Source organism: Lonchura striata, chromosome 3 (assembly GCF_046129695.1).
Source record: "Lonchura striata isolate bLonStr1 chromosome 3, bLonStr1.mat, whole genome shotgun sequence".
NCBI classification, from domain to species: domain Eukaryota; kingdom Metazoa; phylum Chordata; class Aves; order Passeriformes; family Estrildidae; genus Lonchura; species Lonchura striata.
The window spans coordinates 42987263-43008881 of NC_134605.1; the positions used below are offsets into that span (position 1 = coordinate 42987263).

A 21619-nucleotide genomic window follows, 5' to 3' on the forward strand; every position below is an offset into this window, starting at 1 on the left:
AAAAATCTAGCCCAATAAGCCATTCATGGAACAAAAAATGGCATAAAGCTCAAGTGCTGCTTGTGGACATAAGGTGCATAATCTTATATATTCATAATATAAATAATGTATGAGTATTAGACTACTTTTCTGTTGTCTGTACTCCAGATAACTTCACTGCACCCTGCCAGTTAATTGTTTTAAGATGGATGCACAATTTTAGATTATATCTCTGCTTCAGAAAATCTCAAGCAGAGAATCTTGTTGCAGTGAATAGATTTGTTGGCTGAGCATTTCTTCACAGTCAGCTGGCCAAGTGGGAACATGTAGGAAGGACACATTATTCAAACAATGTAGATATATGTCTGCCGCAGTTGGGAACATGAACAAAACCTCTCGAAGGGCTCCAGGAGAGCTGACTTTGGCAAAGTAGATGGCAAAACTGCCCTGGTACTGTTGCCTTTTTCATCTGCCCTTGACATCAAGGTAGCAACAGCTGCTGTGGGATAGGGCTTGGGCCTTTTCATTTCTTTCTCTCTAGTTCAGGGGGGACAACAAACACAGCTTACAGGATTTCAGGTGTCCCTCTCTGCTCCATCTTCTCTTTGTTTTTCTTGTTTCTTTCCAATCTATTTCCCTGCATACTACTTAGCACTTCTGTTTCCCTACTTACCACAGAGGCATTTTTAAAACCAATATTTTAATGTCTTGATTGCAGTTTAAATTATTGAATTAGCTTAGAAGTCTTTCTTGTAGTATTTGCTTAGAGTATATTTAAATAGTAAGTCATACTATTTAAATCAAAACCCCAGCTGTGTCAGGTTTTTTTTGTGAGTTCTTGTTTCTTTCTTTTTCTCGGAAAATCTGGAACACTTGATTATAAAAATGGTTCATAGATATGATTGGTAGGACTATTTCTCATTTTAGATATAGTAATATTGCTCATCAAAAAATTATGAAAAAGATACCAGGGCTAGGTGGGACATATGCTCTCTCTTTGTACTTCTTGTGTGGCTCAAAAGGAATGAACATGGTTATGAGTAACTGTGACTAAGTGATGCATAGTCCTTGCACAGCTTCTGCAGAAGAAGGTTTTCTGATAATTTTGCAGGAGAAGGAAGCACAGGATGCTGGTGAACCCCAGCACATGGAGAGCTAGCAGAACAAGGTATTCCCATAGTGCTTCATCCTGAAGCACAGACCCATAGCCCAAATGTAACCCTCAGACAGTCCCTGACCCAAAGAGCCATCAATTAACAAGATGAAAGACAGTACATAAATGGTAGAGAGTACTGCAAAGGGACAGTCAGGCAATATTAATCACTCTGATAGGCAGTAATGGAATTAACTCATCAACATTATTTGCTTAAAAGGCTGGTATCGTGGTGAGGAAGAAATTACTTTATGGATGTTTATATCCTTTCCTATTCAGTGAGATGAATTGTATTTTCTGAGGCGATACTGGAGACTTTTCCCTTCCCAAACCTCCTCCCTGCCCCTGAATATATGGGCTCTGCACTTGCTTTTATTCCCTGGCAGAAAATTCTTGCAATAATGCATTTCATTTTCACTAATATCCCTGTGAAATATGTTATTCAGGTTTATGAAGTCCTTTAGGTCCTTGGGCTGGGACTGACTTTGAGTTTCCATCTTCCACTGCTTCCCATGAAGTGATGAGTCAGAATAGAGTAAGGAAAAGTACTGTGTCTCTGCATCTTGAGTCTTTTCATGGTCCTGAAGAAACACTGATTTGCATGACAGCATGTTTAAAGAGTGAAACCTGGATCAGGGTAGCCCCTGCCTGAGAGTGTGAGAAAAGGCCCTCCCGAAAGAGCAGCAGCCTCAGTGAAGGGAGATGTCTGAGGCTGCTCCACAGATCAGTGGTAGAGCTCTCAATGGCAGCAGAAAAACCCCAAACAATGTAAACACCATGCTTCTATAGTATATGCTGTAGTTCATGTCAGACAGGGTAGCTACAGCCAGCTTGAATACTTCATAACCCTATTGATTTTACAGAGTAAGAACTTCCAGAATTTAGAGAAACTGAGATCATGCCCCAAAGAATTTATAATTTCACAACACCACATAAGTGCATTCAGTCAATGGGAAAGGGAGGGGTAAATAAACCTGGAGTCAGTTTTGTTTTCAAGGTCAGAGTTGCAGGAGAGTTAGCCATCTGTGCACTTGTTTGATAAGCTGCTCAGAAATGTTGGTGTTTCAGCCTATTTAAGTTCTGTTTAGAGATTAGTCTGAGCCCTTGCATTTCTTTAAACAGGGCCCTGATAATTCCTTTATTGGTAGAACAGTTGCATCTGGAACACACAGATGTAGCGGCTGCTTTGAGGAGATTCTCAAGGTCAGGCTTTGTCTGTGAGGGGATCCCAGGAAATCTGATCACCTTCCTTTGGCAGCCACTGGTGACTGGAAAATCCTATCTACTTTCTTCCTCTGGCTCCCACCCAGCTCTTTCTGTTTAATGCATGTGGTTCTGTAATGTCAGCATGTGAGAATCCCAGATCTCAGTTAAAAGTCAATTATCCTCTTGCTCACCAGTGTTATTGGGAAAGGTATTTTTGCAGATGTGTGATGGGCCAGTTCTATTCATTTTTATGGACTTTGCAATCTTACCTTTTTTCTAAATGAAAAGGAAACCTAAATGTGGTCTAATGCAAAGATCACTCACAGTTTGCATACAGTCTTAGTGTCTATTTTCAAGTGTGCGTGAAAGTTATTTTTTAGTTCCTATCTGAGCTGCTTGGAGTTTATGACAATAAAACTACCTGTACAGTTGTGTCCCTTCTACAGCTGTTCTCTGTGCAACTCTGCTCGGGGAAGGACACTAAAAGCACCAGAGCCTTCTGTTTTGTGCACTTAATAGGTTTGCCATAGGAATACTCCTCATGGATCCCATCCCTTTGTGCTGGGCGCAATAGCAGAACTAAAAAAAATCCCTGCCCTAGAAAGTTTAGGATCTAAATGCAAGAGGCTTAAGCTACCAACAGCAAATCTCTTTAGTTCAGACACATTTTGGCTGCCCAGAGGATTCTGGAAGCAGGCTGAGTGCAGCAGTATTTCTTAGCTAGTGCACATGGCAGAGATCGGGGACTAACACAGTTCTACGTGCCCATATACACCCTACTCCTGGTGAGCCTGCACAGGCAGTCATCAGCCTTGTGGTTCCTCCTTGGAAATGAGCTGGTCCTTGATGTCACTGATTTGTCATCACTTGCTTTTGTCTTAAGATTGTATGCCCTTTTTATGTATTTTCCTCCTTGAGCTGCTGTGTGTTATCCTCTCAACAGTTACAGCACTTCTGATAGTTTATACTGCTCTTACCTTGCATCACTTATATACCTTCCCACTTACACACCTTCTCACAGCTCAACTGTAATTTTCATAGAAAAAACAAGCCAATATTGTGCAATTGTGTGGCACCAGAGTGAAACCTCAGTCATGGACTTGAGCTGGGCTGCCAGTTACACAGAGGGAGCCTGGGAAAGTAGCATTAAGAAGAAACAGGACCAATGCATTGATTAGCAATTGCCTTGTGGGAATTGCATCCTTTCTAGGAAAGGTTTTGAAGAGCAAAAGTAAAGAGCTCTGCTGAGATGGTGGTGATTTCCAAACAGGCAGGAGAAGGGCAGCATGGAAAGAGGCAAATGTGGGCTTGTGTGACATTGATTGGGGTGGATGCTTGGCTTCACGGGGCAAGTGTGAACAGGAATCACTATACTGACATAGTAGGAGGAGATCAATAAGGAAGCCTAGATCATAAAGGTCTGTCTTCATTTTCCAGTCCCATTTCCTTTTGATGCTGCAAAGAAGAGGGAACTGGCAGAAGGCTGACGTGGTCAAAGCAAAGGGTTAGGGAAGTGATCTGAGGAGTGAAGCACTGTCTGGATGTCAAGATACATTGCAGCAAGGCCAAAGTAAAGAAGGATTATTGCAGTAATTAGGAGGAAAGCCAGACAGTTCTTAGGTATTTAAAATAATAGGAAAATATTTACATGGAGCTGTTAGAAAAAATAAATCTGCCTGATCTAGATGTGACTGCCTGGGAGAAGGCACAGAGCAAAATCTGCATTTATTGATCCATGAGTTGTTGATCTGCCATGCAGGTAAGATGTTCTAGGGCCCTCAGTGACAAAGAAATAACAAGAAATAATGGAAAGAAAAGCAAAGAAAAGCCATATTGTACAGGCAATGTCAACTCTACCAGCATCTTTTTGCCAGTCTCAAAAATATCTTTTTAGAAACTTTGAAGAACATGTGCAGGCAGAACATGTATTTATCGCTCCACAGCACAAAGATGTTAGCTGCTTCTGTGAGTGTTAATGCAGATTGAAATAATTCTAAATGGAATGCAGAGGGGGAAAAGAAGGGGACCAAGTAAAGAGCTTTGTAAGGAACACCAGAAACTAGCTGGGAAGAGGTTGGGAAAACTGTTATGTTCTTGCATACCCTTTAAAAAATAGCCTTTAGAGTAGCAGGAAGAGAATGAAGAGAGGCTCAAAGAAATGAAAAGATCTGGTCTCAGTCAAAGCACCACTGCTGGTGCCAATATCTGCTAGACAAGAGCTGTCTGGGAAGACATCATTAAAGAAGGAGAGAGTATGAACTGCAGCAGATTTAGGATGGAACTGGAGAGGAGAATCTTCCAGCAGTGTTGGTAATGATGTTAAAGGTGATAATGGTGTTAATGGTCTTAAAGCAGTTAAAGGTGAGTGTTGGTTTTAGGATGAGAGGGGAAGACCAGCTGAGGTGGGATCTAGAAAGTAGTGCTAGGAATGTGCAGTTGTAGGTTAGCTGTAAATCCTGTAGGAAAAACAAACAAGTTATTTTTTCAATAGCTATTGAGGATCAAAAAATCATGACTACTTTGCTATCTTGCTTTTATAACTGCCATCTAAAAACATGTCTTCTGTTTTGTGGTTGTTTAGGATCTGCCCTTTGTGAAATATTTTTGCACAATATATTTTTCAAAATATTCCTTCTGTTGATTACTACCTCTGCCCTTTTTTTTGTTGCTTCCAAATGTAATCTATTTCATTTGAGAGTTGTACCCTGGGGTGCTTCAATTATGTATGAAGATGGAGTATTTGGGATGGGCTATTCACAAGGGCTTTCAATATGCCATCTGAGCTTTAAATATGAGCAGAATTGCCAATATTTCAGTTTCTAGGGCATATTCTCTTAAATGTGCAGTCAAGATGTATCTTTTGTTCCCAAGTGTTCAGTTTTTTACTCAGTTTCTGTGAGACCTTATGAATTTTCCACAAGAAGGTAATGAAAACATACTGGAAAGTGTCTGGTGCAGTAGAGCAACCCCAGATATGATAGGAGGCACAACTGAGCATGTCACTGTTCTGATGAGCTACAAATATTCAACAAATAATTGAGGAATTAATAGAAAAAGCACTGCATGTTAAGTATCTTCAGCCCAAAGTCACCTCCTAAGATGATGTCACATCTATACAGATTATCCCAATTGGTGCTGTAGATCAAATGTATCAGTAGCCATTAGAAAAGATAGACAGCGAAAGAGATCTCTGCAGATATTGCAGAAGTGCTGCTTGGGCTGTCCTGCACAGAAGCAGAGGATGTTTGCTGCCAGCAGCTCCCACCTGTTATCCAGCAACACTTGTTGAGCCTGTACTTCTGATGATATCTTGCTGTTGGTGCACATGGAAAGAACACAAAATTCTAATGTCCCAGGGCAAACCAGAAGGTCTAGTGAATGGTTTAACAAACATTTTGGGGGAGCAGTTTCTGACTGTGCCTATGAATGTCTAGCAGCCAATTTCTGGCAATTGGTGCTTTTTTTGCAGATTGCTGATTATTAAATAACACTTCTAATGCATTACAGAAAGGCAGGGAATGCTGTGGGCTTCAGCTGGTAGGATCTTAATGGATTGAGGTAGAATGAAATCAGCTGGATGAGGGAAAATGAAGGCTATATATGGGATCATAGGCATTTGCAAAGATGTTTGAAGCCATGCCTTTGCCAGTTATCTTTACACAGTTACTGTTCCACAACAGCCTTTATGCCTTCCAACACTGTGCTGCTGTCACCCATCATCCCAATAAAGCTGGGCGTGATAAAGCTTTGAATGATGTTTCTCCAAAATAAGAAATACTGTGCCAAGAAAAAAGGCTGGTTTTGGATAGGTAAGGAAGTGCCCAAGGAGAAAGAATATTTAATATTGGAGGAGGAGGAAAAGTTCAGCAGTGGGTAGACAGACATTTGAGTAACGGCCACTGGGGAGGTGAACAGAGCAAGGGGGCAGCCAGATGCACAGGGAATTGTGCTAACAAAACCTGTGAAGTGTCTAGCATCTTCAAAGTAATGGTACCTCAGTGGCCAGTTGTATGGTGGGCATGCTCTTTGAAGGAGCTGCTTGCAGAGACAAACCAGCCCACAGTGAGGGACCAGCTGGCACACCAGCAGTGCCAGAGGACTGTCCCTTGGAGAGGCAGCAACAAGGAACACGGAGCAAGCATGCAGCAGGAGAGACTCTAGGATTTACTGGATATGGGGAGGTAAGGTGAAAGACACTTTTATAGACTTAGAGATATTCCTGCTTTGTTTTCAGCTCATCTAATCAAGGTCAAAGCTAATCTGTCTGTCTTCTGTCTCCACTGCCCTGTCTTTAGATTTTGAGGGTTTGATGTGTGGTCTCTGTGCTGACATACTAGTAACCTAATCTTAATTTTGTCACCAGTAACCACGAAATACCTTTGCTGTAAATTTGGAACAATCTGTTTTTTGAATGCTTCAAAGCCAGTGGAAACTGGCTCTCTGGAGCCCTGATTAATAACCTAAATGACTTATTGTAATTAGCTAGTCCTCAGTCTTAGACCTGCAGAAAGCACAAATTTGACAGCTATCAAAAATGAGTGGAGCAGCATCAGGGAGTCTGCAAACATTGCTGCCTTGTCCTCATCTGGGAGTTGTTTCTGACAATAAAACTGGGTTTAATTTTTTTTTTTTTTTTTTTTTTTTTTTTTTTAGATAAGTGGTGTATTTAAGACTTCCTGTTAATATACACTCTACTTCTTGGAATTAATGTGCATTTGTCCTTGCACCAACTTTGTTGTCAGCATGTCAGTTCCTTCAAAACACAAATTATGTCTAAATTCCCAGAAATTTCATATGTAACACATTCTGTTGAGGTCTATTCCATGATGCATGAATTGCTAGGGAATATTACATAGAATACCAGTGCTGGGAGATGTACCATTTACAGCAGGGAAATGCTATATAATTGAATTTTGTTCTTCTCTAAGATCATTGAGTTACAAATTCCTGGGACCACTAGTGCAAACATGAGCATTTTTGTTCTCTTAGGACTGCTACGAATTTTCATTTGTAACAGTGTCTGTTGGTAAGAGAAATAAGCTATACAGAAAAGTAATGGTGCATGTTTTGCATGGTTGTACTCTCAAACAAATTTAACAAAGTTGTTGTGGATATATCAAAACCATGGCAAAATTACTTTTCCCTGCCTCGAATACTGAATAAGTTTCAGTTTTTTCTTTGACAGGTAAAATTTTCTGTAATTCATAAAAGATTTTAGTATTTTAGAGCCAAAGTCATGAAGGTAGGCCTGGGAAAGTTCTTCTGAAAATTTACATTTGTTTGGGTATTTAAATCTTTGCAAGTTCCATGGTATTACATTAGTATTTGAGTAACAGAGTACAGTGTTCACTTCTTTCTATTTCCCTTTCCAGCATTTTATTTCTGCTAGCTCTTGGAACAAGATGAAGGTTGGATGCCTACTTGGCTATATTAAATGTTGAACTAGGGTGAAAGTTGTGCGTCTAAAACACTGTCAGTGAAATAAAATAGAAGGCTTGCATACAAATGAAGGGTTACACATTTTCTCCCTCTGCATGATTCAAACTGTTTTGGTGGCTTGCTTCCAAATCAGGATCTATGTAAAGGATCTAAGTGTGCCTGGGGTGTTTGATCAAGGTGTTCTGGCTGGTTGGGTGTGCATTTTGTTCATTTATGGAGGTGCACACACACCACTGTCACAACCTGACAGTTACTGCAAATGGGAAATAAATCCGAATATTAACGTAGTGAAGGTAGTAGGCCATTTCCTTCTGGTCATCTTACACTGGTTTTTCTTGAAACTGAATTTCCCATGCTCTCCTTTTGCTGGCAGCGATGAAGCCTATGCAGATTCAGTGCATGTAATCCCAGTTATGACTGGAGTCTTCCTGCCAAGCAAACAATCTTCAAACTGCAGAACAGTGACAGGAGCCTCAGAAGTGAAGTGAAGGATGCTATATTTATCAGTAGCTGTGCCGCTAACCTGAATTGGTTTAAAAGCAACAGGCCCTTGAGAGGGACTTTAATTAGCCTTTATAACAAGTGTCTGCTGCCTTCTCTGCTTGTCTCAAGTTGAGCTGTGCAGGTATGTTGGGAATTGCATCTGCTGTCTCTGGATTCCTTATAACCTTCTGACTTTTCTTACCATTTCTCATTTAAGATTTATGTCCATCTCAAAGAAGGGAGTGGTGCTGATGGGTTGGATGCTTTGAAGAACAAACCACAGCTTCACAGCATGGTGGCCAAAAGCCTTTGTCAAAATGCCTCTGGGAAGAACTACATCATCTTCACAGGCCCAAGCATTACCAGCCTGAACCTCTTTGAAGAATTTGAGAAGCAAGGTGTGTATTGGATGACTCATTGGGTTTTAATAGCAACAGACCTAGGGGCCTCATGCTAATGAATTAAATAAAATTCTGAAAGTCTTCACTGATATTTCAATTCCTTGTATAGATAAGTTGTTCATGGCTAAGAAAACTTCTCATTCATGAGATGGTACTATGCAGAAGACTTTATAAGTTGCTTTTTAAATTTTCAAAATTAGGATGTAAAAACAATTTTAATAAGGTTATTTAAAGTGCTTGCTTTTGTTCTTTGACTTAGAAATGTGAGGTCAAATCTCCTATGTGACCTGGGGGACTTTTCAAGGAATTTCCTATCTGCTCGTAATTTTTCTGTTCCTGTTGTGAAAGATGAGGGATGCAATGAATCCTTAGAGATGTGCCTTAGAAGTCTTTTTTGATTTAATATCTGTTAAAGATGTGTTTTCTCTACAGGACATTTTATGCCTTTGCAAAAGCTCTAGAAAAGTTTGGTTTCTTGTGTTTTGAGGGATTTTTGCCAGTATCAACATACCCTGATAGGACAGATTTTAGTTTTGAAAGCATAATAAAACTCTCCATTGGCAAAAACACACATATCAGCAAAATGTCCATTGATACAGCTCTCCCAAGCAAGTCTCTTGCTACTGCAAAGAGCAATCCCAGGTCATCCTTTCTGTCAAATGCCCCCTCACTCTGAGCATGGAAAACCACATGTTGCTTTGCTTTCAGTGAAGCTGAGTACTTGTGACTCCCTCCAGTTACAGGATCCTGCACTCTTGCCATCTGTTCTAAGTAGGTTCATGTCACTGTGGTCTTGTTCTTCAGTCAGCACAGCCTTTCAGAGTGATGTGGTGCATCGAATAGATCCTTCCCAGCAATGAGGCTGGAGCTGCCATCATGCATCACAGCTATAAGGCCATTTGCTGACACACCACTGCTGTCCAAGTTGGGGTTTTTTTGTCATTGCAGAAAATTAAACCCACGCAAACCATTATATTAATGAAACATGGCCCAAAGCAGGGGGAGAGTCTGAGAGTTGAGACAATATGTTAATTCTCATTTAAAATGAGAACATCAGTGAGCTGCACCAGTGCTGTAGTTTAGCACTACAGACTGTGCTGGCACTGAGGACTGCATCTCTTATCTCCTACTTTAATTCAGGCAAGCTGGAAGCTCTCTGGCTACAGTGGAATATCTGCATAGCTCATAAAAGAGCCATGGTTTCTCAAATGCTGTGAACAGTCAAACAGGAATGGAGTAGAGCATATTTATAGTGCACTGGAGTTTTTCTGTAAGCAGAGACCTATCTTTGTTAGATGGCTTTTCTCAGCTGATTATAAGCATTACATTTTTAAGGCTACCAAACCAATGATGCAAAATGTGAGTTTAAAAAAAAATGCAGAGCTTAACACAAATGCTCTTTGTACCTGAGATGAAATGTTAAGGTTTCAATGTAAAGACTGATAGCTTGACTGAGTTCATCCTCTGTGCTCAGAGGATAAAGATGATCTGGCATGATCCATTTGCTCAGTAACCCTAGTAAAAAAGATACATGGCTACTAAACCAGCTGAATGTTTATTACTTGCAGATAATTCAAACTGTTCACAGAGTTGAATTATTCATAGGCTTTACACTGCACAGATCATTCAAATTAATGGTTTCTAGCAAGTAAATTCAGTAATGTCTTTTAAAAATATGTAATTTTGACTTAGTATCTGATCAAATATGCTAATGCAACACTGAGATTTCATTCTGGTTCATGATTTGTTATGTAGCTTCATGAGACTTCATAATCTCTGACAGCTGCCTCCAAAATTAAATTTCAGATCTGGTACACACTATCACCTTCCTAGGGGTGAAGGTATTAGGTGGGTAGGGGGTAGACACTAAGAGAGCATGTTTATTGACTTTGCAATATAGCATGGCACTCCTACATAAAAAAGATCATGGGGAGAATAGTTTTTCTGTTTAATAAGGCAATGGGATTGTCTACATTTGCCATGAGCTGCTAGGGACTAGCAAAGACGTTTTGCAAGGCAATGCTGAGCTGGAAGGACTGTGAGACACTGGAAAAGGTGAGATGCTTGAGATGTCAAGCTGTGGTGAAGTCAGTAAGAGCCTTGGAGGAGATGGTGTTTATTGACTCTGCTGCAGAGCAGATTGTGTACTGCCAGCACCTGCTGGGATCCTGCTGCATTAGCAGTACATTTGGGGAGAGGCAAGCAAAGAAGCCTGGACTGGATACAGAGATCTCTCCTGATCTACCACAGTCTCCTTCAGCAATGAAGTCAATGTTGGGGTTTTTTGGTGTGTGACACTTTTTTGGTGTATGATTTCAGCCAAACCTGAACAGAGCAACGCCATGACCAGAAAACATCATGAGAGCTTGTTGAAAAGCATCTATGCTCAGGTGCTCATGACAGATCAAGACCAATTCTTAAATTGATAAATTTACTTTTTTTTGTTCAAGAAGATTCCATTTCTGGGCCTAAAGCAGGAGCAGTGGTAGAAAGATCCTATTGAGAGCCAAAACCAAAAGGAAATTGATATTGATCTTAACTGCTTTATTTTGTTTGAGGGTTTTGTGACTATCGACAGAGAAACAGGGAAAGATTTAAATAAGTTCATGCTTGGAAGCCATAAACTTTTTGGGAACAAGAAAGTTTTAAGGCAGCTGAAGGCAATTCTAGAAAATCTGGAAAGTCACTCACTAAAACTCTATTAGATCCTTTCAAAATTCTTGATGGAAAGGATTGGGATCTTGGTAACCATCATGCTGAACCTGAGTCAACAGCATGCCCTGGCAGCCAAGCTGGTCTACACTGTCCCGGGCTGTGTTAACAGGAGTGTAGCCTGTAGATCACAGGAGGTGATTATTGTCTCGTGGTCTAGACAACACATCCCCAGTACAAGAATACTCTGTATACAAATATACTCTGCTATGGGAAGGGAACTGTTTTTGTTCAGGTTGAGAAGAGGTTTTGGGGGGACACAACAGCAGCCTTATGCTAACCTAAAATGCGAATGGAGCTGACTCTTTACAGTGGTGCATTGTGAAAGGACAAAAAATAACAGATTTAGGCTGAAACAAAAGATGCTCATACTAGATGCAGGATTTTTCCTGAGGGCAGTGAAGGAGGATGCCCAGACAGGTTGTGCAGTATCTGTCCTTGGAAGTTTACAAGCTCAGAGAAGATAAAGCACTGAATGGCACTGTCTGGCCTCAGAGCTCACTCATTTCTATCAGGAGGTGGGACTGGAGACCTCCTGAGTTGTTTTTCAGCCTGAACTGTTCTTTAATCCATAGGACCCTGTGATCTTATAAAAAAAAATTTTGTAAAATCTTAACTATCATTCACTTTTCCTCACCCTAGCCCACACATGCATTATTGTTAAAGACAATAATTTTCTCTATTTATTGAGAGCCTGCAGTGTAGCACCTTCACTGTACCACAGTAGACAATAGTGTGCCTTGTAATATAAAGGGATATCAGTGAACATAATTCTAAGACTTATGTGAAGATACCAAGAATGGGGAAAATTTCAGAAAATAAGACAGCACTTTGATAGTTTTCAAAGTCAAAACCCTGAATAGACCTTTTTTTTCAGGGGACATACAAAGAATTTCTTTCACTGGCCTCTGAATAGAACTGGAAACCTGCACTGAAATGCCCCAGATTCTCTGTTCTGTGAGCAGACAGCTGTCACTGCTCTTTGCTTTGATATTCATTCATAGTCACATCCCTTGTTAACTCTCTAAGCATTAGTATTGTCCTTTATAGAGGACAAAACTTCCTAAAGCCCTATGTTCTGTGCTTCCCTTAAACATATGATCCCTGAAAGTCTCTTTTGCATGTTCTGAACCAGCAGGAGCAGCTGGCTCTGTTCTGCAGAGGGGCTGGTGCTGGCAAAGCTGCAAGAACTGCCAGCCTGATTGACCAGGCATTCCCACAAGGTTTGCAGGATCCTGCAACTCCAGCACGTTGACTAAATCAAGCTCACTTCTGCTCCCCATAGCCACCCCACTGTGGTTTCCTAACTCTAACTTGACCTAGTGTTGCATGCAGAATAAATGATTTCAGAATGTGTATTTTTGCCTGAATTAGCTGGAGCCTGATGGCCTTTGTGAACTGTACTAGTGAAGATGTGGTGAAACAGGCTTCAGCACAAGCTCTCTGGAGGTTGGAGACTCTGGGAATGAGTTTTGGGTGACTGTACCACATTTCTTCTTTGCTAAACTATCTCAGATGTATTCATTTATATTGCACTTACAGTTTAAGAAGACCAGAGAACAGACTGTTTCAACTGACTCCTGTGTGTGCAGAAAACACCTGTTGTAATTCTGATTTAATTACACACAAAAATTTCATTGAGCCATATGGGTGTAATTTTTATTGCTTCTATTGCTATAGTAACTAGGTGGTTTTAAAAACCTCTGCAGCAGATTAAGAGTTTCACCCATGATGACAGATGCTAGTAAATCTGCAGAAGTGCTGCACTTTTCTGGGCTGTACAGCAGGAAGGCTACATGATGTGTAGAGAGAAAATGGTTCCCATTTTTCTACATGAGGAGGGGAACACCTGCTGGAAGATTTCTGCAGGCTTATTGCTACAATAAAAGGAAAGGCTACAACTAATTATTATGGGATCTCAAAGATGGCTGTTGCTGTTTTGAAGTTTTAGCCCAATATTGTAGTTACTAGCTTAGTTTTATTCCATTGCAGCCTCCTGGAAAACATACCACATTTCAATGAATAATAAACTCTGGGCAGTTAAAAAAATTCTTCTCAGGTTTGCTTGTTATCAAAGCAAATTTGACTAGAAGAAAGCTTTATAAATGTTTGCTATGTTAATGGCATAGTCTTCAGGTAGGTGACCTACACTGTTTGGGTACCTCTTAGCAACAGCAGAAATTTTTTAAAAGAAAAATAAAAAATCAGCTTTCCATTGGAGGTGCAGTTTCCTCTATAATGCTTATAAGCCTGTTGTCATCAGGCTTTTCTCATTTTCTTTTCTGGAAGGAACTTACAGATTTCCAGGGTCTGATTCATTCATTAGAAATAACTTGTGGAGTGCAGGTTTCTCCCTTGAGAATGAAGTTTTCCCATTGCTATGTTGGTTGACCTTCTTCTCTCATCTGTGTCTTAAATTTCTGATGGAAGAGCTGTAGCTTCTTGTCAATCAGCCCACAGCAACTGGACCAATGCATGAATATATGCAATTAATTTATTAGTATTCCTGTAGTGTCTGTGAGCTGTTGAGGGGATGTTCAGCATATCGATCACTATAGGCAAGGACAAAGGCTGCACGTGCGCCCAAGAGCTTAGGTGCTTTCAGAAAGACAGAGACAGAAGAGCCACATAAATGGAAATCCAGGAACAGAGGTAACATGTTTATGGAAACATAAGAACAGAGATACCATGTTTAGGGGAAGCCAGACACTGCATTCTGACTTTGTATTTTCACTGTAAGGATATAATGCAAAATTCAACATGATGAAAAATTTGATCAAGCAAACTTAGCTGACAGATGAGCTTTAAACCACCACAAGATGTGCACAGATGTCACCTGCTTCCATGCCCACTGTTTTTTCCTACTCAAATAGGTTAACACAAAACTGAGGGAGACCATGGAAATTTCCATCCAAGATTTCTTTGAGTCAGTGAACAATTTGATCAAGAAGATCTGCTTCTCTTGGACTAACAGAAACAGGCTGTTAGTATTTCACAGCCTAATGAAAAATTCAAGCATTGTTATTAACGTTGTTTTCAAACCTTTTTTGTGCCTGCCTGGCTGTATTGAGATGCATTTTGTTGTGTTAAATTTTATTCATCGCCTCTCACATATGAAAAGGCCAAGAAGCTGTGAGCAACAGACTGTGTCTCCTGCCTCTAGTGTCTTTGCAGGACAAGATAAGGGCTTACTTTAGTGCCCTAAAATCAGGCAGTTTTCACTGAATTTCAGTTTTCACTGAAATTTCCATCTTCTCCATCCTTCTTGTTTTTCCTTTTTTTTAAATCAACCAGTGGTTTCAGTAGTTTTTAGCTGCTTAATCAGCATTTCCTTAGCAAAGCAGATGATGCAGGTGCAAGGAGTATTGAGCTAAAAATCAAGAACGTGTCAGCACAGTGAAGCAGTAGATTAAACTGTTGTGACTAAAAGCATCATAGGAGTCATGTAGGAGAATTTATTTCAGTTACCATCTGAGATGTTATAACATCTAATAATATAGTATGTTATATTATAACATCTGAGATGCTATAGCTTTCCCTACCTCCCTGCTCCCTCCAAAATTTATTCTTTCAGTTAAGCAGCCAAATCTCTCTCAGATCAGAAATTCTGATTTGTCCCATAATGCATATCATCACTGGGGAATTTTTGAGACCAGTTTTAAACATGTTGTAATGTTAAATGCAGATTGTAGGTGTTAACACTAGGAAAATACCCTGAATTATTTTCCCTGTTGTTTCATCGTGACAATGCAGGAGGTCTCAATATATTTCAGCAAGAGATCAGGCTTTCTTGCACTTGTTTGTAGGACACAAATCTTTGGTATTACAGAAAAAAAAAAAGAACAGATAGCTGACATATCTGTTGAACTAGAACGTTGTAGGGCAAGTTCTTTCAGAGGTCTTTCAGGCTTGCTCTGCTAGTTTTGCTCTCTAGGTCCATGCAATGGCTTGCTAATAGGGAATGTGTTTGTTCACATGCAGAGATTTACTGCTGTGGGTTGCTGAGCACCAGGAAGAGTGACTGCACAGGCCTACCTCCATCCATGCTGAACAATTCTGTAACTCCACAGTCCAGAGGACAGTACAGAATAAGAATGAAGGGAAATATGTCACTGATTTGCTGGTACAATAAAGGGTACTTTCGTTTTCTGACCAATGCCTATTCTCCAGTTCAACAAGGTAAGCAATATTCCTACTTCTCATCTCAAAAGTGCACATGCTTTATGTCACAAGCCAGTCACTGAGATTGATAATAAGCCTGAACAAAGAGTTTGATTATAACTGATCATACAACCTAGATAAACAGTAGCTGTAGTGATAACTTCCCTTTTGTATCTTCATACAGCTATTCTTTCTTTCCCATACAAGGGTTAAAAAGTCTACTGCTAATGCAGCCTCCTTGCCTGAGCTGGTAGAGGCACTATCCTTTCAGGTATAAAGATTATATCTTTGCTGATGGTCAGAGAATGGAAGATAATTACTGCATAAGACAATATTAGCCCCATTTGCAAAGCATCTTGTAGGATTGCTGCAACAGAAAAATTAATAAATGTCGTGATGTACTTTGAACTCCAAGCAGATCCTACAATTAATTTTTCTTATCTAGTAAAAACTTAGTCACAAACAAGTATCTTTTTTGCCAGGACTAGATATGATTAAGGTTTCCTGCTGTATGTTAAATTGATACAGTGGCAATCAATGAAAAGAAACCAAAACAGATAATTTGGATAGTTCAAATAATTACAGAGAGCTTCTTGTTACTGAAGTATTTTCCTTTTTGAAAGTATGAAATGGTTTTAAGAACATTTGGAAACTTCTGTAAAATGCAATGATTAAAACTTCTTGAAATTGGTTTTTCAATGAGAATGTTGTTTCAGTTTCTTAGAATTTTTATAATTCAGATTGATATATACTGCCAGAGACAAATGAGTATAACATAAACAGTTAAATACAAAGCCACCTATTCAAAGGCATCTTCTACACTAATTTTCTGAATCCCAAGCAACTCTCACATGTGTTTACAGATTATAGAAGCAAAGCTAAGGCCTCGAATTACTGTATGGTAAGCTGAGAAAGCTGACTTAGTGTGTTGTTCAGTGCCTTGCCAGAAGGCTCATTGCCTTAGCAAAGCATGGCTGATCCTGAGGAATTTGTGCTGGGCGTCCCAGCAGAGTGAGGACTTGGTGATTCAGATGGACTGATGTTGAGCACAAATGCTGAAAACATTTATGAGAAGTATGACACTCAGACACTCTGCTAAAGCCAGTCTCTGAGGTAATGTAGCTCCCCATGAGGGGCTTTCACCATCAGGATTTGTGCTGTTTTCCTTGTTTTTCTTGCTGGCTTTAGATCATTCAGCAGCACTAACTAGACAATACTTATCACTACAAACTACTACTTGTTTTTTATAGACTAGTGTGGAGCATTTGGTTATAATTAATAAATATTAGGAAAATACTCTGTTTGTAAACATCAGTGTTAACTGCCCTTTTAAAAAGAGGAGCAAAAGCAGACTGTGCTGGCAGCATCCTTTAAAAGCAGGACATAGAGGTGTGAGCTGTTGTGCTTGTGATTGACCTTGGGTCTGTTTTGGCATAGCTGGGATTGTAGGTGGTGTGTGTGAGGTATTTATGATTATGACCTTTGTGGGTGATGGACAAGGCTTCCCCAACTCATTGCTTACCAAATGCTGGCTGGGACAGTTGACACAGTTCACTGTGAAACAGAGCAGAAAACAGAGACTGGCTTTTCAAAGAGTGATGCTGGGCAAAGAGTCTCTAGCAGGGACATGGGAACAGATGGAAGCTTGGTGGGAAGGCAAGAGACCAGATTGCTTGCCTCTGATTTGGCATCGCTAAAGTCAGTGCAGCAAAGATAGTTTAAACCAACTCAAGAGAAGCTGGCCCAGCTTAGTTTCCTCTAAGGTATATAGAAGAGAAAGAGGAGAAATCTGTGCTGCTTGAGGCAGGCCTGTAGCACAAATGTGCTCAGCCCATATTACATGGGAGAGGAGGTAGTTAAATGGGGCTAAAACCCACACGGGGTAGTTGAACAGAGACCAGTGCCAGTGGGATTGTCTGGTGATGCACAGTGCGTTTGCACTTGGCTGAGTGTAAGTGTGCGTGGGCTGGATGAGGCCATGAAGATAAAACCTTAAAAACAGTAGGCAAGAGATGGTCAGCAGAGTACTTAGGATGAGAAAAGAGGTGGACATAGCTAATAATTAACTACTTATTGCAATTTAAAGGGCAGTCAAGAAGGTAAATCTTGCCTGTACTTGGAGTGCAAATCCCACCCAAGCCAGAGGCACCAGGAGGGCAGTACACTTGTCAGAGCAGATCTGTGAATACTATTTTTAGATGTAGCAGGTTATTTATTACGGGTGTTTTAAACCAGCATGTCATGACATATTATCTCAGATACTCAAGGATGGATCTAATTCCTTTGGTCTTGAAAACATATTCTGCTTACTCTGCTATCAGGTATGTAGTTTCTGTCTAGAACAAAATCCAGTTGGATTTTTAATTGCTTTTAAGCTTTAATTTTTCTTTGTGCTTGTATTACAGAAGAAGTGAGAATTCAAAAGAGATAGGGACACCCAGAGATTAAAAAGTTAACTTATTCTAAAGCAGGTCATATATGTGCTAGTCCTAATTTCCCCATCTGTGGGACAAGGCTGCATTTTGGTTTTTCACTGTAGGTCTGATGCCCACTTCCTCAGCATCGCCATTATTGTGTTCTAGAAATAATTGCAATCTTTTCTACCTATCATATGTAGCAGGATGGAGCAGGCAGCAACCTCACTTGCTGCCCAGTAGGATGCCCAGAATAACATCTTCAGCAAAAAACTGTTGAACCCAAGATCTTTTTAAGTACCTTCTTTCTGAGAAGAATTTCCACAGGTGCTCTTCACCAACTAGCTCTACTTAAAAGCTAAACAGTCAATAACTAAGCACAGAAAACAGAGCTTGGGCCACATATGCAAGGAATAAGGAATAAAGAGCTACAGATGGCATGTTAGCACCTCAGAAGTGACTTGTGAGAAGATGATGTAGAGCCATCACAATTGTATGAAGCAGTTGTATGAGTCTCTGTGTGGTTCTTTCTCTGGGAGAAGCTGGAGTGACAGGTGACTGATGACAGTCAAGTTTTCTGAAAAAATCAGCTTGTGAGATTGGCCCAGAATTGGAAAATCTGGGGAAAGAGGCATGATGTTAAAAAGCATGTTTCAGAACAGATGAACTTAGGGTTTCAACTTACCATTTCCATGTGAGATTGGGCATGGGGCTGGAGGACCCCAATGAGAAGACCTCGATCATCAGACCTTGTACAACATTGAATGTCGGCAATTCCGATAAAGAGCTGTAAGAAATCGAAGTCCTGATAAAAAGCCAGATAGCACTTGGATCCTGCAATGCACCTTCTTTTATACTGTTATGAAATCTCAGGGTTTGACAAGATGGATGCAAGTGCTAGTATTAGTGGGACTCCCATTTTTAAAAAAGCATTATTCTAGATAGGTGTAGGATAAGTGTTTTCAGGAAACAAACACATGTAAACCTTTGTCTTTTGGCTTGCTTCATTTGAGGTAATATTTCTCAAGCTTTGCTCCACAAGCATACAGCTTAAAAATTTAAATTAAAAAGAAGAAAGGCTTAAAAGACTGCCAAACCCAAGAGGTGATGCCTTTCTATGGTGACAGAATAGAGGCCGGCAGTCAGCACCCGTTCCAGCATGGAAGCAAAGGCAGGCTGTGGCTGCAGTGCAGGTGGTGTGTTCCCTGGAGTGCTGCCAGGAATGGGAACACAGCACTGCTGGGGGAGGACCAGGAGGGGAAATGGCTCATCGGATGTGCCGATGAGTCAGCTGGCTCAGGACCATGTGCCACAGAGACCTGCAGCTAGGAATGACCCAGCTCTGCCAGTTGTCTTCCCTGGGAAGGTGGGCTATGGCTACAAAACAAGCCTAGGAAGGGCTAAAAATAGTATGCCTATACAGTTATTTATAGACTCAAAACAGGGGAAAGTTATGGGGAATAGAAAGTAATAGGGAGTATATGGTTCTGCCACCACAATGCATTCCTTTAAAGATTATGAATACAAAATAAATCACAAAGGAAATACAAATTCTCCAAAGGAAGAGAAGGGGAAGAAAGAGAAGAGAGCAAGAGGAGAAAGAAGGTGATTTTTTTGTTTTGTATAACACTTATATCAGGAACATACTTACCTTTCCCTGACTTGCCCTGATGAGATGGCAAGTGATTCTGCAGCACTAATGCAGCAGGCTGGTGGTGTATCACTTCTTTTTATCTCATGCTGGCCAGATTTGTGTAGGACTCATTAAAAGAATCAAAACCACACTACAGTAATTACATACATGTAATGAAGAATTTTTTTTTTTGTTGTTCTTTTCCCTCCACTCCTTGGGCTACATTTACACCCAGCTTGAGGAGGCAGAGGTGAAAGGAGAGTGTATTGAACAATTCAGAGGTAATATAATTTTAAAAATCAGACTTTAACACCCCAAATAAATTTCTGCATGGCTCAGCTGTAACATGACATTTAGTATGTCACATACTAGCTTCAAAATAGAGCCTGCCAGCTAGGACAGCACAGGGGGCTTGACAGAGATAATGGATGCAATGAGACTTCCAGCTGGAGGAATGAAATGGTGAAGTCTGTAATCAAAACGTGAGTAGCATTTAAGGGCTGATTGTAAAAGAGTTGGCAGAAGGAAGGTGAAGAAAATTTTCCTGAAAGCTTGAGAAATGAGAAAGCCGAGGATTGTTCTCATACTGAAATGATGCTGAGAAAGAATGCGACCACGCCTGTGCTTCTCTAGACCTGGAGAAAACAGTGTTGTACCTGAGAGAAAGGAGCCTCGCTGGGCAGTGTGCCGTAGCCATGGAGTAAGTGGTGCTCCATACCCTGGAGAGCCACAATTGAAACCTGTGGGGGCATAAGGTCAAAAGTTAGGGAACAGATTCCTATGCTCTAAGTTTGTTTTACCCACCCTTCCTTCCTACAGGGAGCTTTCTGTGGGAGCAGTACATCAGAAAAGAGCTAGGGGAGTAGAAGGACACTGGACTTACAAATACTGCTGTAGTGTTGGAGAAGGCCAGGTCAAAGATAGACGACATGAAGGAATAGGGCCCATTTCTGGAGTAACCTGGTCTAGCACCTGTATGTGCAAAGACTGGTTGGTAGAAGGCTGCAGGGTGATGCCTGTTGACTTTCCACAGATTTGTGCAGTAGGCAGGATGGCCATCCCCCATGATGAGCTGAATTACCAAGCCAGCTGACCAGGTAGGACAGGAAGCAGCACTTGCAGGCAGAAAAATGTGTGCTCAGCTCCAGTGAGCAACCTATGGGTACTTCTGAGCTCTGGCTCCCCACAGCAGGAACAAGACTGCTTTTATTTCTAAGAGACTGCAGTCACCCACCAGCTTCTCTTCTGTCTGCACTGAGATCAGCCAGTTGGCTCCTTCTTACTGTATTTTCTTCTCTGTGTCAATTGGCACCCAGTGAAGAGAAGGGGATGTTGCTCTTAGCCCCCATGGGTGGAGATAAGCAAAGGATTTAATTTCAAAGGACTAATTTGGGATCTCTAGAATTCAAAGCATATAACAGCAAGTCACTACTCTACAGGTGACCACAACTGGAGAGATTCATACTGTCTGTAGGTGGCTACTGTGGGACTACAGGAATGTGTGGGTTCCTTTGAATGTATTGTAAAGATGTTTGTGTCTAACAGCTTTTCATTTCCAACTGAAAAATGATACCTCTTCTTCCCCTTCCACTAGTTCAATGTAGTAGTTCAATCTTTGGGAAAAGAAATCAAGTTAGCATCTCCATTACAGATCATTTTCCAGCCTTAGGGGGAAAACTGTAAATAATGTTTATTTTATAAGCCAAATATAGAAAACATATTTTTCAATTGCTAGAATTACAATGTCAATTAAAAACTGTTATGTTTCTAATTGATGCAGGAGTTATAATTAAGAGAAAAAGTGGAGAAATTCCATGCCCACTGGCAGTTGAAGCCTTTGCTGCTCACCTTAGCTATATCTGCAAATATGATGATAAATACAGCAAGTAAGTAAGATGTGCATGTTTGTGTGTACTTCTTTCACACCTTCTCTTTTGCTGCAATGTTTGAATTGTTCATGTTGAGCTGCATCTGAGAGCCCAGTGCTGCTTTCACTGAGTTTCTGACAGAACTTCTGTTTAAATCAAAGATCAGATGC

At 40.6% G+C, this 21619-nt stretch overlaps 1 protein-coding gene across 1 annotated transcript in view; it reads left to right on the forward strand.

Moving 5' to 3' along the window:
* PGBD5 (piggyBac transposable element derived 5) overlaps window positions 1-21619 on the forward strand; it is a 74770-nt gene that overhangs the window by 44090 nt on the left and 9061 nt on the right. Inside the window, exons 4-6 of the mRNA XM_021527145.3 lie at window positions 8478-8658; window positions 15355-15552; window positions 21362-21467. Of these exons, the coding sequence (XP_021382820.1) occupies window positions 8478-8658; window positions 15355-15552; window positions 21362-21467 (485 nt within the window). The remainder of the gene's footprint in view (window positions 1-8477; window positions 8659-15354; window positions 15553-21361; window positions 21468-21619) is intronic.